The sequence below is a fragment of the Acipenser ruthenus genome, chromosome 9, assembly GCF_902713425.1.
Source record: "Acipenser ruthenus chromosome 9, fAciRut3.2 maternal haplotype, whole genome shotgun sequence".
In the NCBI taxonomy this organism is placed as follows: Eukaryota; Metazoa; Chordata; class Actinopteri; order Acipenseriformes; family Acipenseridae; genus Acipenser; species Acipenser ruthenus.
Window position 1 is genome coordinate 57,091,376 of NC_081197.1, and position 18,684 is coordinate 57,110,059.

The window sequence follows — 18,684 nt, forward strand, 5'->3', positions numbered from 1 at the left end:
CACTTAGTGGTGTTAAAGAACGACATTCATTTCCTTTCATGCATTCCATCATTAGTCACCCAGCATTCTGCTTAGCCTCCTTCTGTGGATAGATGACTAGGCAGGATTCAGAGGCCTACCAGAACCATAGGCAGCTGCTGTATCCAGCATCTCCTAGAACTCTAGAAAGGTTAGGGAGTTTTGCATTATTAAATTGATACAGAGAGACTGAAAGACATTTCGACCTGCGTGGCTTGCTGAAAAGGGGATTGTAAGCACAGCTTTGTATTAATGCGAGTGTCTGTTTTACATCAGCACTTCATAGCTTCAAAAAAATATATAATCTGACTTTTGTTGTAAACCAGTTTTCTGGTTCCCTCCTTGTGAGATCAATGGCTTGAGGGTAATATTGCAGCCCTTTAATTTATCAGTTGTTCAAGCAGTGGTTAGTGGCTCTGTGTTGAGAGGGAGGCTGTCCTGTTTGCCACAGGGATCAAGTTGAAAAGTTAATTTTAAAACAGTTCTGTTTGTTTCCATCGAGGTCAGATAAATATCAAAGCGCTTTGAACTGGGACTCTCGACAGTATGAGAAATGCGTACTAGAGAATTCGATCTGGCCCAGCTACTCAAATGGTGGAAATTACCTAATGAGTGTCCACAGCCATGACATTAGAGGCAGCTTTTTAAAACAAGGAGTAAAAAAAGAACCTAGGCAGAAGAGAGGCCTGTGAATATACTCTACTATCAGAGAAATATTGTAGGATAGTGAATTAACATGTAAGTGACAATCCGCTAAACCAAACAAGATATATAGGCGATCACAGGCCTTTTGTGTAATGTCTAGAGGGATTGTAGATGGCAGATGGAACCAGTAGCAGTCCCAATTTCATTATGGAACGAGATGAGTTTGAGTTTTATATACTGGTTTCATGGTGCAGATGGAAATGCAGCATTAGACTCTGTCTCTAGTCTTTGATTTAGTGTTCAAAAAGGATAAGCTGGCCTATATTTGTTTAATGTATGATGTGCAGAGACTTTCGTGCAGTGATCAGACAAACAGACTGAGCGATTGAAGATGGTGAAGCAGTTTCTGCACTTCTATTTTTCAGAGATGGCCTTTTTTTAAGTTTCCTGCCTAACCTAAAGGGATTCAACAAATTTCCTGCTGCTAAATTATCTTAAGGAAGATTAAGTATAGAGGGGCTTATCATGCAGTTGTTTTGACTTTACTATGGTTAGATTTCTATAATATGAGAGAATGATTTATTTATAGTATAGGGTGGTGTGTACAGTATACAGTGTATGTGCAATGTAAGCTTGGGCATGTGACAATACAAGTTCACTGTAGCGTTTGGTTTGTTTACTCTCAACGGCATAGTAAACTGCACTGTGACTCCTCTGACACCAGTAACGTGATGTTAACAGAAACTTGTAAACAGAGTGTAATTCCCTATATTGAAAGGTGGACCTGACCGCACGGCTGGTTTGCTTTCAAAATGGAAGTCCGTGCTGTATATAGGAAACACATTTACCAAGCAAAATTTGGTTGGTTTAAGCAAAAAACATGAAAATAGGTTTTTTGGTTCAACAGTTTTCAAAGTTTTTTCTTTCTACTTCTGTACTTTGTTCTGTTTAAGCTATAATTAGCCACTTTATTTTATTTGATGTTCATGGTTAGTCAGAAATTAAAAGTGTGGCTTAAGAGGACTTTGGAAGTTGCATTTTTCTTACCACTTTGTTTTGCCATGTCAGTGATACAGACCACACGCTTTGAGATACTGTTGATATACTGCTGTTTTTCTTTCATTTTTCTCAGTTAAATTCCATTGCCGGTGTTTTCCACTGAAAAATTAACCATTTCACTGCAGCCTTGTTTTAACCACTAGCCATATGATCCATTTCCACATATCCATTTCAGGCTGGGATTTAAACCCAGGATATCCCTTTGTTCTTTTCCAGTGCTTGCATTTCACACTTTCAGAATGGGGGGTATCTTCATAGGGTTCACATTTTGGGGGAGATTAGGAATTTTTGGGGGGACATGACTTAAAAAAGGGTCAGGGTCAGTGTTAGGGTTCATTCTCTCTCTTGGATAAAAGGTCAGGGTCAGTGTTAGGGTTCATTCTCTCTCTTGGATAAAGGGTTAGGGTCAGGGTCAGTGTTAGGGTTCATTCTCTCTCTTGGATAAAGGGTTAGGGTCAGGGTCAGTGTTAGGGTTCATTCTCTCTCTTGGATAAAGGGTTAGGGTCAGGGTCAATTCCCTCTCTTGAGTAAAGGTGTCTGCTGAATGAATAAATAATTCAGTGGTCCCCTGTAACGCTGTAGTCGGGAGCCCCAGTTAAGAGACTAGTGCTGTTTATATTCCGCCTTATAACGAGAATACTAGTGTTAGTGTAATGGCATTATGGGGCAAATGAGAGCCATGACCGTAACGCCTTGTAACCTGTTCCAAAGTATAAAGGGCCACTTTATAAAGGGGGAGCACTGTAATAGTAAAACAAGCACAAAAACATTAACACCCACATATTAAACTGCAAAGAGGGGTGGTTAGTGCAAAGCTCTCACTGTAAACTACCTACAGATGCATATCTGCAAGAAATCGAGAGATGGGAGGCACGTGTAACACGATTTTACACACAGCCGTGGTGTGAGAAGTCATGTAAACTCTGAGCGATAGCTTGAGGGTTTATTAATGTTATCTCACACCAAGGGTGTATGTAAAATCATGTTACACACACCTCCCTAGACATTGTTTTATGTCATTGCTGACCCTTTACATATTTTTACTAATTATAGCGAGGAGACACATAATATAGGAGGCTGTGTGGTCTAGTGGTTAAAGAAAAGAGCTTGTAACCAGGAAGTCCCCGGTTCAAATCCACCTCAGCCACTGACTCATTGTGTGACCCTGAAAAAGTCACTTAACCTCCTTGTGCTCCGTCTTTCGGGTGAGACGTAGTTGTAAGTGACTGCAGTTCACACACCCTAGTCTCTGTAAGTCGCTTTCGATAAAGACGTCTGCTAAATAAACAAATAATAATAATCTTAACATGCTTATTCAAACAGTTTGACAATGTTTTACAACTTTAACAGAGAACATTGATTGTGTTTCACTGTCTAACAGATCTGAGAGAGTGGGATTGTCGTTTGAGTCGTTTCGAATACACTTTTTAAACTTTCTGATTATGAAAGCAATCATGCGTCATGTTTCACTCGGATATTGGAGAAAGCTCTGTTGGAAGGGGTTACAAAACTCCAAATGCAGAACTATTGGATAACATTGCCTATTTACTGCTTGAATTGTTATGGTGCTTTCCTTACTTTATTGGCTGACACGATATAATTGCATCAGCACAACAAATTATATGGGGTAAAACTTCTTGCACACAGCAACATTGTTAAGCAGCGAACACCGACATAACTAAAACAAGCTTTAATTGCATTTCTTATTCTTACATGAAAGTTGCTTCGCAGCTGCAGGCAGGATTAAAAATGGAGAATCTGCCAAGATTGCAGTCCTTTTTCATATCTGATTGGCTCATTACCTGAATTTACTGTCTCCGATACATCATCTGGGTGTGGAATATGATTCGTTGGCTCGCCTGTCTATCATTGTAAAGCGGGCTGAACAGCGTGTCGTTTTCTGAGTTGATTTAAGTTGTAATTTACACAGTATTTCGTTTTTTATTTGGGTGGAGGTGTCTTAACAGACTGCGCACACATCTCTTAATAATAGAGGATCAGTCTAAAAATGCACTGAAATGCCTCGTCTTCACTACTGTAAAAACTGCCACACGAGATTCTACCAAATAGCTCTCTACTGTAGCATCGCTATAATGTCTTTCACATGATCAAAGAGCAACCCACATATAAATTATATACTGTACCATGAATGAAGTAATTGATGTGAAAATACATTAAAACATCTAAGCATCAAAGTCGCCTGACCTTTGCTCTGTTCCTTTGGGCTTGAAGAAAAATCTACCACACAGGTGATTTCAGTGTGTTTAAAAAAAAAAAAAAAAAAAATTCTCTGATATTAGAGTTATTTTTAAAAGCTTCATGAGTCCATAACCTTGGACACGTGTCTGTCTGGGACTTGTTTCCTCCATTCAATGTACAATGCATTCTCACTGACTAGGAAACCAGGCTGGGTGGAGTGAAATTAGGTCACTGAATTCAACGATGAGCAGACTGAAATTCCTTTGTAGTAAACCTTTATGTAAGACTGCAGGTGCAGATAATTTCTTCTGCTAAGTGGGGCCAGTCAGAAGTCTTACTTGTTGGCTATTGTTGGTCTTCCTCGGCATTAGAACCTGGATTATTGGTGTGTGTGTCAACAAAAAATAAAGGAGATCGATAATCTCCAAAGAAAGTATGAGCCGGCCAGAGCAGAGGATTTCATTGGGGAGGTGAACATGATATACTTTGACCCTCTTGAGATTGAGACATGACTACTCTTCCAGCAAACACACCTCTTATCTTTAATAAATCTTCCCTGCAGAGCCATTTTTATTAATCCGATGCATCTATGCAGCTACAGTATGGACTTTACTGTTAAAGATTCTTTCATGAGATCCCCTATAACCAAGTGACCTATTACCTGTTTAACACAGGCTTAATGATTCACCCTCCTTGTAATAGAAATTATTAGTTTTAATATCCATAAGGTAAGGATTTTAATATATTATAAGGGGTGGATGGGCATTTAAGGGAATGCATTTTAGTTCTATTTATTATGTTAACAATAGTATTGGTATTTGGCATCTGCTATATTTAAAATTATAATACATTAAAAAAATTAAGTATGGGATTTTGGTTTCTATGAACTAATTTATTAATCTCATTGTATTTATTGTTTGTAGGTGTTGGTTGTACACTATCTTTTTTGGTTTCTCACAAGCCCAGGGAACTCTGATGTAATTTAGCTTATAGCTAAGTCTGGGTACAATACATCTTGTCATGAATGTTAAGAAATTGTACATGGTCCCTGACAAATAAAGAAGATTAATGACAATGATTAATGGAATTAAAATGCAAACTGCCCTAGCGCTAATGTCTTCATAGGAGGACAGTAAATACAAACTATGCCCTAGCGCTAATGTCTTCATAGGAGGACAGTTAGGTCAAATTTCTCATACTTTATAATCAACCCTAGTCTTCAGCAGGTACAGAAATCCAGATTCCTTCCTGGGTTGGTGGTTTCTCAGATTTTTTTTTTTCACTGGGATATTGCTTGGTTTAAGCTGTAGAAAGAGGCACAATGTATCTGTCTATATTAGCAGAGTGGATGCCTGGACTGAACTGTTCCTATATTGAGTGCCTCGGGAGATAAAAAGACTGCAGATGCAATACAATAGGTTGTAATTGAATGCAGAGGAGCAGCTGGAATTGATGTTTCAAGTAAGTGTCTCCATAAGGCTGTGGTCTACCTCACAGAATGTCATATCCTGTTGAACTTTGATGTCAGTTCCTACGGTTTAGGAGAAATTATTTTTGTTGGACTTTATGACCATGTTCATTTCAGCCACTGCCAAGCCATTTTTTGGAAAGCACTTTGAGAATTGGAGCCGGTGTGAATCACAAACAAGAACTTTGTTTGAAAGTTTAAAGTAGTCTGTATTTGTTTATTTCGTGATGTCCAGTAAAAGTAACCCTTTTCACTACCACATTGTTTTGACCCTTCAAACCCTTTGATTCAATGTGCCAGTACCCTCCTAGTCAACTCCCGGGGATGCTTTGTTTTTGTTCACAGAAACTCCTATTTATAATGAAGTTGATCAGTGTGATTCTGGGAGGCCTTCTTCTAAAGCTGAAGAGGATACAGTAAGTGCCACTGCTACTGATGCTGTGTTCCTTGCTCTCCCTGTATTTGTAGTTACAGTGCAGTACATGGGACGCCCCTTCATGTTTCTAACAATTTTATTGAAAGGGTTTTAATTAAGCTATTTATTTGATTTTATTTCTGTGAAAAGGACTGACACAGCTGCAATTCCATCAATAACTAACACTGACCCTGATTATCTACAGTACAAGTCCCTTGCTGCAGTATGATACAGTATGGAGCTGGTGGGGACAAGGATTTTATTAAAACGTGCATATTTAAAGAATGTGTTCTCCCAATAGGTTGTGTTTCTGTGTCCTGATTTGTATCTTGCCTTACTGTGCCAAAAAATACTGCAGTGTTTGGGGATTCACGCGGAGCAAGTTAAGAGGAGGCTTTGAAACCTGATGGGCTTCAGATAAACTACCAGCCTCCTTATTGATGTATTTTATTGATGTAGCTTACTGTAAACCTGCTTGGCCTTGTGAAAATGCAGCAGTGTATGCAGAGCTACAGTAGGGTTACAACCAAAGCATGCTGTGTCTTTGCTACAGTTTCTTATATTATCACTTTCTCTTGAACTAAAAATGCAGTGCATATTCACACACTTTAAACTATGTATTGGTGAATTCACGTGTGCCAAATAGGTAGTTAAGACAAACTTAGCCCTCTGTTGTTCTTCTAAAGCGAGAAGTGGTCTGAATTTTCTCAGGATAGTGATATCTTCTGAAACAAACAGGTTACTTTTGCAAGGTTAAAACCACACATAGCTATTTATTCTTTATTAAGTAAGAAAACTTAACATGGTTCATGGCTTCTTTCTAACAAATATAGGCATGGAAAGAGCAACATGGTAGTATATCTATACTTGAACTCCACTGTTACTGATGAAGCCATCAGCCTGGAGATACAGTAGTGGTTGTCAAAAGTTCAGCAGCCCAGTGTGACAAAAAGCAGGTAAGAGTTCTTAAATGATGCGTGGGGCTCCTGGCAGGGATAGATGCTCCAGCCAAATCTACAAAAGTTTTTTACAGTACAGTAGGTAGGATTGCAGCGTGTCACCATCCTTAACAAGGGTAAAGTGCAAAGTTCTGAGACCTCCAACACCCAAATTACTTTCTTACATTACCCTTTTACACTGCCCTGCTAAAAGTATCCAGACCCCAGCCTTGAAACAGAATGACTGGCAGTGGGGCTTATATCATCCTCTGCACACTACTCAGACCCTTTACTTACTAAGGAAGTATCTTGGTATTGAATCACTGAATAGATCATGATTCTGGATGTGATTTTGTCACGGTGGTCATGGGACCCGTGAATTTTGACATGTGTTTCCACTCAGCATGAAAATAGGAAAGGAGCAGTTCACGTCGTTTGAATTGGTTTCAGTGCAAAGTTGAAGCAGTTAGCAAACATCAAATAAAGGTGAATACTTACACAGAAGTATAAAAGTGGAGTAATTAAATTCTAAGCAACTAACACTGCAATATCCCAGACAATTTCATGGAAGCGGAGGGAGCAGCTTTAAGGAGGAACAAACTTCAAATTAACCAAAGCCTTTGGTGCAGAAAATATACCTCTGCATACACTTGATAATGCAAAGCCTAAAGGGAGGACGTTTACAGTTCTGCAGAAGCATGAACCCAGATTTGCAGCTGTTCCCTGAGGTGCTTAACCTGTCCTCAGTGTAAATGAAAACAATCCTTCTAATCTTTAAATGTACATCCTGTAATACCATCATCACAGCTGTGTTTAAATAGACATTAATGAAAAGGAGCTTGTGTTATAAATACATTAAAAATATGTTTACTTTGCACAAATATTATAGTATATTACATGAATAGGCCTAAATATATATATTTTTGCGTTCAAATCTTTGTAGCCGTGACCATTCTGTGAAATTGTCTAATTTTAGCCTTGACTGTGCTTTGATTTTTACCTAGTTTTACCCTGACAATGTCGCATCCTTAATCATGATCTCCTCTTTAAATATAAGCAACATAATTTTAATGAGAAGGCCAGTTTTTCCCACAAATGTTATCCATAAATGTCTTGGAATCCAGGAATGTCACAATTTTCACAATGTTACCAAGTTTACACTATACAGTATATTCACTTTAGCGTTCTTTCCTTGGTATATTCCTAAAAGCTGTTATTATGGATGTCAGTGACACCATTGTTTCCTTAATGCTTTAAGTCTGAATGATCACAGATAAAGCCTAGCATGAATAGGGGAGCGAGCACTCAGTAATTACACAGCTACACTCGATACGGTTTTCCGACCACAGTGGTTTTGTGGTTTTGTTCCATTGTGATTTAAGCAGTGTTTTTATCTCTACCAAGGAGCACCTCATGGTGCACTGAGAGAAAATGGTATACTTTGGGCATGTTTCAATACAGCTGTAATAATGTGAATAAATTAACAAAGAGGAAGGAAAAGTACAGTAATGCTTCCTTTGCAATCGTTATTAATTCAGGTTTAGTTTGTTATTTTTCAGGCCAGACATAATGTCATGGTCCTGTGTGAAAATCCTTTATGGAACACAAAACTTATTTTTGAAGCATAATATTTCAGTTTAAAAAATACATTTCAGTTCTATTGTTAACCCCACTACCTACTCTTGACCTAAGCTTGCTATGTGGATGTTTTCATGTGCCAATAACTTTTGTGAAAGTTTTTACAAGGCAATAAAATGTGTTTGTTGTACTATAAAATAACCCACCAACAGTCTGTAATGTAATGATTGCTGTTTCATTTGCTGTTTCATAAGTTTTCAAGAACATACCTTTTTATATTTAATCCGCAGACTTGGATTTTGCAGCTGGAGGAGCGTGACTTTCCTTCAAGGAGGGTCACTCTCTGAGTCGGTGGATTTGCAGTAATTTGAACCCAGAACCTGTGCTCCAGCCCTCTCTTCTAAACTTGATTCCTTGGCTTTCCTCAGGAGTGGCTCTAGATTGAATTAGTGTGCAGTTAGTATGTGATGTGTCTGGGAAGCAGACCGCAGTGTGTGCTTCTGATGGCTCTCTGCCTTACTGTATGTTGTAGAAACAGTAGCCGTTTGTGTGGGAATGGGCTTTTCAACAGTGTTGATCACTGCAGCTACAGCTGTGGAAGGTCTCTGCTTCTTTAAGTGAAGTGTCATACTGCTATTGGATGAGTAAATCATATTCTTAGAATATAGTGTTTAAATGTACTGTAAAATGTTGGCTCCGTGGCACTCGTACTGTTTTTTATTTTTTGATTGTTTACCTCGATTTTTAAAGAAATATTTTGCCTTCCGCAGTTTAGAGTCCATGCAATTAGCTTGTTTACATGAACTTCATTTCATTTCCTTCATTGCACTTTGTTATTGAATGAAGTGGGTAGGGTAACTGATCCATGCAGTATTCATGAGCACGTTCCTTTCAGCCTACTCGTGCTGTTCATTCCCCGCACCGCTGCAAGCTGCACACAGGGTCTGCTACCCGGTAATGAGAGAGAGTGCTCTTATTCTCATTGTTCTTTAAATAGTAGAGAAGCATGTGCTGCTGTGCAATCAGGGTTCCAGTCTCCCTCTTCTCTCACAAGCAACTCTTGTTGAAAAAAGCCTTTAAAACCCAGAGGCAGCCACCTGTGCCGATTTGGTAATAATCAGGAGTTTAAAATGATAAAGGCAAATATTTGGAATAGAAATTGTGTCATTAGTGCTAGCGCATTCATTGCATTAATCTAAACTTTTTTTCATTGCCTTGATCTTACATCATTGATTAGATTCCTGGAAGGTTTCACAATGGTGGATAACTTGTAACTCTTAAAGATGCTTTGGGAATGAAGGCAGGGGCATAAGTTTATCCAGTCACTTAAAATATGTTAACTTCTGTGACTCCTTTTTAATCATATTTACACAATGCCCATATTATTATTGTTATTGTTATTACAAAATATATACCATTGCACATGTCTGCATTTGCTAGTTCTCGCAGCAATATGAACAAAACATCCCATTTCTGGTTCTGCAGATCCTAAATGCCAAGTTGCATGTTGACTGTATTTACGACCACACCCCCAATCTTCATGCCCAGACTTTAAATGTGCCTTGCCAAGAGAACAGCCTGGCAAATGTGAAATAAGATCACATGGATGGTCATGTAACACTGCACTGCACACTGATAAGAGGTGAGAAGAATTACTTTAGAGACGCTTAAAATTAATAAATAAGTATAAGTATATAATAAATGCCACAAATAATTACATAAAAAACACATACATAGTGTGAAAGCTTGGTTGTATTTAAACAATGGGAGGTAGGACATGTGGCCATGTTCACACAGTTAAACCTGCCTTAATGTTCTTCTTCTATTGTATGGAATAGTGTACTGCAGTGATACAATTGTAAGTCTGGAGATTGCACTGTGCACATGTCATGTATTGCAGTAAACTTCCTCACAGTGGGTTTTCTGATTTAGTTACAACATTTTCAAATATGTTAAGGAAACAAGTTTATTCCTAAAGTTTTAGTGTTTAAAACACATTGCACACTGCCTACCTTGCAGCACACATGGGAGACAATAGGATAGGCACGGATTCTGAGCAATTTAAGCAATTTTTGAAAATTGAATGGCTTATTTAGTTTGTAGTTTTTAGGAGTAATGCATTAGTCGGTATTGAGAATAATTAATTTTTCCAAGCAGCCAAAATAATTTGTACTTTAAAAACATCAATTTATTGTGCCTCGTATCCTCTCCTCACAAGAACAGGCTCAAGGGAAGGGTCTGCCTCATTTACATTGTTCAAGCTCTATAGTACAAAAGGAAAATGGAGCAAAAAAATATTTTACATTACCTATACAATGCATATACAGTTAAATTATTAATGTGCATATTATTTGGTGGGTAATAATTGGAAACAGGTTGAACTTGCAGAAAAATGACATATTCCTAGTGTTCAGAAACCAACATTAAGGCTAATGAAATGCATTCTGACAAGGAGAACATTGGATTTGATACTAGACCTTAATAATCACCTGTCTTTAGGGAATGAATGCATCCCCCACAAATGCACACACACCTTTGTTCTTTCCCTGCTATTAATGGTAGATATGCACAGTTCTTCGAGTGATTGGTTTATAGTCCTACTGCACTGTCTGGCCCCTGTCATGGGATATAACTTTGAGGGTTATTTTTAAACTTGAGGCCTCTGGTTGTTGGAAGGAGCTGCCGACTGATTGCTTAAAAGTTTGTTTAGCACATGTTGCTGTAACAGATTGCCCATGACAGATGCCTTGTTAATTCCTTAATGCATCTGTCTTCATGACTTCACCTGTGCTGTTAGTGCACTGGCCTGGAAACGGCAATGATTACAAAATAATGCTGCTGAAAGTCTGCATCTGCATCTCATATACCTGCAAAATACACTTGAATTAGGATTACTCTACCCTACTCAAACAGTTTGAAAGTACCAGTGCGAATATACTGGTGTCCTCCCTTTGGTTTATATTCTGTTCATCATACACAAAAACTTTCCTAGTTCTATCCAAGGAAGAAGCATTGGAAGCGTTGCTTCAGGTAATGATGCATGGTTATGCATACTGATTAAAATAACCAACATCTGTAATGAGTTTCCAGGTGTTGCAAGACAATTTTGCAAGGTTAGAAACATGCAGCATTTTCAAATATCTGCATATTTTATTTTTAAGTGTTAATGTATACAGCGTATATATTTGCATTTATAATAAGGGGTAATCATCATAGTTTGTTTTTTTAATACTAGTTTGTAGTCGTCCAGACATGTAGGAAAAGTAAAATACAGTAAATGGTCCCAAAAGTTTTTTGCACAGCGACTTAATTTGGGGTTATGAATGGTCTGCAAAACAGATTACATCATTAAAGATGAGAGAACCAAAATAAAAAAATTCAACAACTTAATGAAAATATATTTTATCCCTACTTAATCTCCCAAATGCTTTTCAAATTGCCACCCACTGTCAGTGTAATGTGGGATCCATGTGTTTTTATTCTTCTGTGCATATTTTTAATACAGCCTCCTGGATGTGTGTTCTCTCTTTATGATAGCATCTCTAGAAATGCAAATTGCTTAAGGAAACTGGACAGCTCTTAGTCATTCCACACAGAATGGGCCAAATTCCTTGGATTGGCTGTGCTTTGTTGGCAACTGTCTAACTTCATTTATTATCCTCAGAAAAAAGCACAAAAAAAGCATTTATCTTCCCATTTGTATGCATAACATGTCAGGGATCACAGTTACTTATTCTGCATAATGAGGTTCTGAAATGAATGCAGCAGTTGTCTAATACTGTCAAGTACTTTTTCAGCCAATGGTGATGCTTCAATTCAGCATTCTCCACCCTTCACCCCCCTATCTTCATTCCCTTCTGAAACTGAGTAGCGTTCATATGATTTCCATGCATGGAACCTCATCTGAAGTATGTCTCTGTATTTATGAAACGCTCAGATGCTTATGCTGTTTATGGAAATGGAACAGGTTTTCCTCTGCTGAACTTCTAATGCGCACCCATTCATCATTCCGCCATTTGGAAGGGATGGCACTTTACCAGGGCTAGTGCACAGTTCAAGGGAATGGGCCTGGCTTGGTTGTTAATAGCAGTGTTTTGATTCAGTCTTAAATATGTTCTGCACTGCCTTACTTCTGGATTGTATTTGTTTGGAGTTGTGAACTTTGTGAAGGTTTGTTTGGTGTGGGGGTGTGTGAAAGGGTAGCATCGCAGACAAGACTGGTTGCTGGCAGGAGGGAGACTCGGAGACGGAGAGCTGCAGTTAAAGCACGGAGGCACACGTTTATTAACACACAAAAACACTGGAACAAATAAACAAGGTACTAGGACCCAAAATAAAAGGGTTAAACAAAACACTACAAATACTTTAACAAACGCACCATACTGTTTTAGGTTGAGCAGTCGCCTTCACTAGAACACCTCCAAACTCCTTCTCCCAAACAAAGGATTTTGCTTCCTTTTATGTAGCCTGTGGCTGGGGCTTGATTGACCATAAATTATTCAATCAAGGTCCCAGCCACATTACCACATGGATTCTGGCAGGGATGAAATTAACCCCATCCCTGCCAAACGTACACTAAATACACACAGGGCTTCTGCCCTGTCACAGGGGGTGTACAGCGTGTAACCCATTGTCTAAGGAGATTATGTATAGCCTTTTGAGAATGCATGTTCTACAGTACAGGACCACTGTAGAGCCTGCAGTGCAGTACAGTACAGTGGCTTCATGAAGGCAGCGATTATCTTAAGCCAACTACTATAGGAAGTTGCTGCTGTTGTAGAGGCCATAAAACATTATAGTTTAACAAAGGAAGAGGTCAATGGGAAGTTTAGCGACTGTTGTTCTCAAGGACAAAGCACTGAAATATAATACTGTGCACATGAAATAATGTGGAAATGAGCTCAAACTATTCATCTGACGCAATGATCAAAGCAGAAACCGTGAATAATGGAGAACACACACACACACCCATGAAAGGATCTTATTAGACGAAGAAATGAAATATGAAAATGTAGAGGATTTCAAGGATACATTTAAGCAAACTAAACATTAACCTAAAATCCATGCCTTCAGCAGTTTCTAATGGCTAGCAATACAGTACTGTAGCAGCTGTTAATCCAAAACCAGGAATTGCCAGTCCTTTTTTGTATTTAATGATTCATTTTTTTATTTTTTATTTATCTAAGTAAAAGGCTTCACTTTAGCTGTTCTGGAGGACTATGAATGTCTTCCAAGAGAAACGGTGCCAATAATGTGACTCTGCTTCTGGCTTGAACATCGTGGTGAATACATTTCTTTCCTTGTATTATGATAATGTTACTGACATTGTAATTGGGACTTCCACTGGGGTCAGTTCCAATCTCCTGGTTCTCCTGGGAGCTCCAAATGAAAGAATAAAGATTACTTCTGGGATTCACCAGGAATTCTTCCTGTTAAACAATGCAGATGTTTACTTTGGTTAAGTCAAAGTGAAAAAACACTGACTATTTATTAAATCTCTGCCTTTTCATTTTAAGAATGGAATCCTGTTGGTGAATTTATCAAAAAATGCATCTGCCATTCAGATTTGTCTATTGAGCAGCATGATCTAGCCTCTGGTTATTTTGCAAGCCAGCAAAAAAATGACCTTTTTTATTTTATTTTATTTTATCCGTGGCTCGTAAAATGGCAATATGAGGTAAAGTAGGTGTTCTTCTCTTGTTTGGTTTAGGTTATTTTTGTATTTATGCAAAGATTCAGGCAGTTTGCCACTGCTACCAGACAGACCCTTATTGAGAGAGGATGGCATTCTTGCCAACAGCAGCTTACTGTCGCACATGATGTCAGCAGCCCTTTTGTTACACTTTTCATGCCCATGGATAAAAACCCAGGGTGACATCACGGCTGGTTTTATTGAAGTCCTCTATTGTCTTCATAGATTGACAACTTAATGGGAGGGGAATGCCAAACATTAGCACAGGTCTGCCTTAAACATGAGCTGCCTGAGCCAAAGTGTTTCCTGTGCATATTCCAATTCAGTTACAATGAAGACCATTCACACCAGAAGTATAGACTAGGATACACAATGGGCTTGCATTCTGACCTCACAGTTGCCTCCACAAGTAAGACTAACAATATAAAAAGGAAGATGGTTCATGTTTTGTGTTTTCTACAACAGGCCAAGTTCAGTAACTCAATAGTTGTATTTATACTTTTAATGATGTCTTTATGAGCAAGGATATATATATATATATATATTTTTAAACAGTTTTATTGGGCCGTGTTCGGACACTGATTGTCACCCAGTATATTCTTGTTATTGGTTAGCTGTACCTAATGTACAGTAGGCCTTTCCTTCCTCAATCAGTATGTCATATGGCCTTGTGAATGAAGCATGTGGCAAGCTATACATTAATGTATACTGTGTGTCATCAGCACATTCTCTTTCAGGGGGCATTTAAAGAAAGCAATCCATAAGGTAAAAGTTGATGCTTTCATTTCGTTCTCTTTCAAGAGAAACACACCCAGTAATGCTGGAGCACATTGCAAATGAAAAATGTATAGAATCTAAAGTTAAAAGTTTCCAACAACTAATCCCAAATGTAAAATGTTATGTAAACTTTTAAATAGGGCCACTTTACAGCACCTAGAGATGCTATTTGGGATATTGATAACTCATTCTCATGACCTCATGCTTAGAATTCCTCTGCTGTGCAATACAGTACCTTCCCATAGAAACAGTTATTTTCATACATTTGAATCAAAAGTACCTCTGCAACATACTGTGTCCTGTTTGTTCACAATACTGCTCCTGCCAAGCCGGCTCACATGACAACGTAATAAAACATCAACAGAGGGCATGTTTACATACTTCAGGAAACAGACACTTACATAATAGCTGTTTAGATGTGAAGGGAGGGAAGTTAGGGGGGGAATGCTGGTCATGTTAATATGAGTGCCTTTAATTGTGAACCTTAGGGTTGCCCGTACTTAAGGCCCTTCGTTTTTGGGTTTTATTTTGATTTCCCAGCTATTTATCAGTGTTTGTTACACAAAATTGAAAATGGGTGAAAATTGGTGCAAAAAATGTACTCCCAGTGCTGTCAGTGTTACACTGTCTCTGTGCGGGGTTCTGAACCGCTTCACTGCTGTTGTCATGTGTGCTGCATGAAGAGAGGTGACTGGGAGGCTTGTCAGCAGTGCTGTCAGTGTTACACTGTCTCTGTGCGGGGTTCTGAACCGCTTCACTGCTGTTGTCATGTGTGTGCTGCATGAAGAGAGGTGACTGGGAGGCTTGTCAGCAGTGCTGTCAGTGTTACACTGTCTCTGTGCGGGGTTCTGAACCGCTTCACTGCTGTTGTCATGTGTGTGCTGCATGAAGAGAGGTGACTGGGAGGCTTGTCAGCAGTGCTGTCAGTGTTACACTGTCTATGCGGGGTTCTGAACTGCATCACTGCTGTTGTCATGTGTGCTGCATGAAGAGAGGTGACTGGGAGGCTTGTCAGCAGTGCTGTCAGTGTTACACTGTCTATGCGGGGTTCTGAACCGCGTCACTGCTGTTGTCATGTGTGTGCTGCATGAAGAGAGGTGACTGGGAGGCTTGTCAGCAGTGCTGTCAGTGTTACACTGTCTCTGTGCGGGGTTCTGAACCGCTTCACTGCTGTTGTCATGTGTGTGCTGCATGAAGAGAGGTGACTGGGAGGCTTGTCAGCAGTGCTGTCAGTGTTACACTGTCTCTGTGCGGGGTTCTGAACCGCTTCACTGCTGTTGTCATGTGTGTGCTGCATGAAGAGAGGTGACTGGGAGGCTTGTCAGCAGTGCTGTCAGTGTTACACTGTCTCTGTGCGGGGTTCTGAACCGCTTCACTGCTGTTGTCATGTGTGTGCTGCATGAAGAGAGGTGACTGGGAGGCTTGTCAGCAGTGCTGTCAGTGTTACACTGTCTATGCGGGGTTCTGAACTGCATCACTGCTGTTGTCATGTGTGCTGCATGAAGAGAGGTGACTGGGAGGCTTGTCAGCAGTGCTGTCAGTGTTACACTGTCTATGCGGGGTTCTGAACCGCGTCACTGCTGTTGTCATGTGTGTGCTGCATGAAGAGAGGTGACTGGGAGGCTTGTCAGCAGTGCTGTCAGTGTTACACTGTCTCTGTGCGGGGTTCTGAACCGCTTCACTGCTGTTGTCATGTGTGTGCTGCATGAAGAGAGGTGACTGGGAGGCTTGTCAGCAGTGCTGTCAGTGTTACACTGTCTCTGTGCGGGGTTCTGAACCGCTTCACTGCTGTTGTCATGTGTGTGCTGCATGAAGAGAGGTGACTGGGAGGCTTGTCAGCAGTGCTGTCAGTGTTACACTGTCTATGCGGGGTTCTGAACTGCATCACTGCTGTTGTCATGTGTGCTGCATGAAGAGAGGTGACTGGGAGGCTTGTCAGCAGTGCTGTCAGTGTTACACTGTCTATGCGGGGTTCTGAACCGCGTCACTGCTGTTGTCATGTGTGTGCTGCATGAAGAGAGGTGACTGGGAGGCTTGTCAGCAGTGCTGTCAGTGTTACACTGTCTCTGTGCGGGGTTCTGAACCGCATCACTGCTGTTGTCATGTGTGCTGCATGAAGAGAGGTGACTGGGAGGCTTGTCAGCAGTGCTGTCAGTGTTACACTGTCTCTGTGCGGGGTTCTGAATTGCATCACTGCTGTTGTCATGTGTGCTGCATGAAGAGAGGTGACTGGGAGGCTTGTCAGCAGTGCTGTCAGTGTTACACTGTCTATGCGGGGTTCTGAACCGCGTCACTGCTGTTGTCATGTGTGTGCTGCATGAAGAGAGGTGACTGGGAGGCTTGTCAGCAGTGCTGTCAGTGTTACACTGTCTCTGTGCGGGGTTCTGAACCGCATCACTGCTGTTGTCATGTGTGCTGCATGAAGAGAGGTGACTGGGAGGCTTGTCAGCAGTGCTGTCAGTGTTACACTGTCTCTATGCGGGGTTATGAACCGCGTCACTGCTGTTGTCATGTGTGTGCTGCATGAAGAGAGGTGACTGGGAGGCTTGTCAGCAGTGCTGTCAGTGTTACACTGTCTATGCGGGGTTCTGAACCGCGTCACTGCTGTTGTCATGTGTGCTGCATGAAGAGAGGTGACTGGGAGGCTTGTCAGCAGTGCTGTCAGTGTTACACTGTCTCTATGCGGGGTTATGAACCGCGTCACTGCTGTTGTCATGTGTGTGCTGCATGAAGAGAGGTGACTGGGAGGCTTGTCAGCAGTGCTGTCAGTGTTACACTGTCTCTGTGCGGCGTTCTGAACTGCATCACTGCTGTTGTCATGTGTGTGCTGCAGGAAGCTGGGGAAAGTTCTCATGGTGTTCTGTATTTAAACAGCAACTGGTGTAAATGTTTTGTGGTTTGCACTGGCAAGTTGCCAATTATCCAAAACAATTGCGCATTTACTTTACTAGCCACCACTGCCAGAAAAGATCCCTCAAATTATTATTTTTTTTTTTACTTGGTCCGTAATAACATGTTATTAAAATAAATTCGACAATAAAAATGATTTTCTTTACTTGTTTGAGCAGTTTATGTTTTGCTAGCTTTTATAGATGAAAAGCAAATAGAAAATGGAATAATTTACTGCTCGGTTGTCATGTTAATGCTTAACCACTGAATGATGCGTCTCTTTTATGAAGATGTGTTGTAAACAGCGGAATGATTAAAATCCCTGAAAACTCCAGTTCCTTTTTGTTGCAGCCCTCGAGGCCACCCCCTCTCTACCACACCACCCCTTTTTATTTGTTGCTAGCAATACTGCCCATCCGGGTTGAATTTCATTACTTAAATGAAAGGCTGTATATGAGGGCGATGAAATATATATGAGCTTTAATAATTCCCATGTGGAATTTAAAGCTACTGGGAGCCAGTTTGCATCCCCAGTTCAATGAGCGTTCACTGCCAGACCCCATCAGTGGCTGTGATGAACCAGCCTTGCTGTGCAGCTTGTGTTCAGAAGCTTCTTTCAGTGTCCAGCTGTGCTTTTTACACTGTGTTCGTTTGTTCATCTCCTGCGCCATCTAGTGCCCATCAAAGGAGTTGCACGCATAGTAAGGTTGGATGGTAATTATATTCCTTTTTTTTTTTTTTTTTTACCATCCTAATTCTTTTTTTCACTGTCTTACAAATGCAAAATATGTGTCAAAGACTAACCAAAAATCTTTGTTTTACAATTTTTAATTGGATACATTATCAGATGGTGTGATTAAAATGTCTTGAGTGTTACTCATAGTAACAGACAATCAATTGGAAATATTTTCAGATCTGTTTCTGTATTGTCCTTTTTGAATCTTTTATTTTCTTTTTATCAATCTGTAATTTCTTATAGTAGTCCTGTGCAGTCATGATGCTAGTA

General features: G+C 40.0%; 1 protein-coding gene across 2 annotated transcripts in view; it reads left to right on the forward strand.

Moving 5' to 3' along the window:
* The window catches only part of LOC117405561 (TSC22 domain family protein 1), a 63,380-nt gene that overhangs the window by 14,555 nt on the left and 30,141 nt on the right, over positions 1–18,684 (forward strand). The window contains exon 2 of one of the 2 annotated variants that reach the window (XM_059030307.1): positions 5,735–5,765. The exons of the other annotated variant lie outside the window; for it this stretch is intronic. Coding sequence (XP_058886290.1) covers positions 5,735–5,750 — 16 coding nt within the window. The 3' untranslated portion in view covers positions 5,751–5,765. Of the gene's footprint in view, positions 1–5,734; positions 5,766–18,684 lie in introns of those variants that run through there. 2 annotated transcript variants of the gene reach the window in all.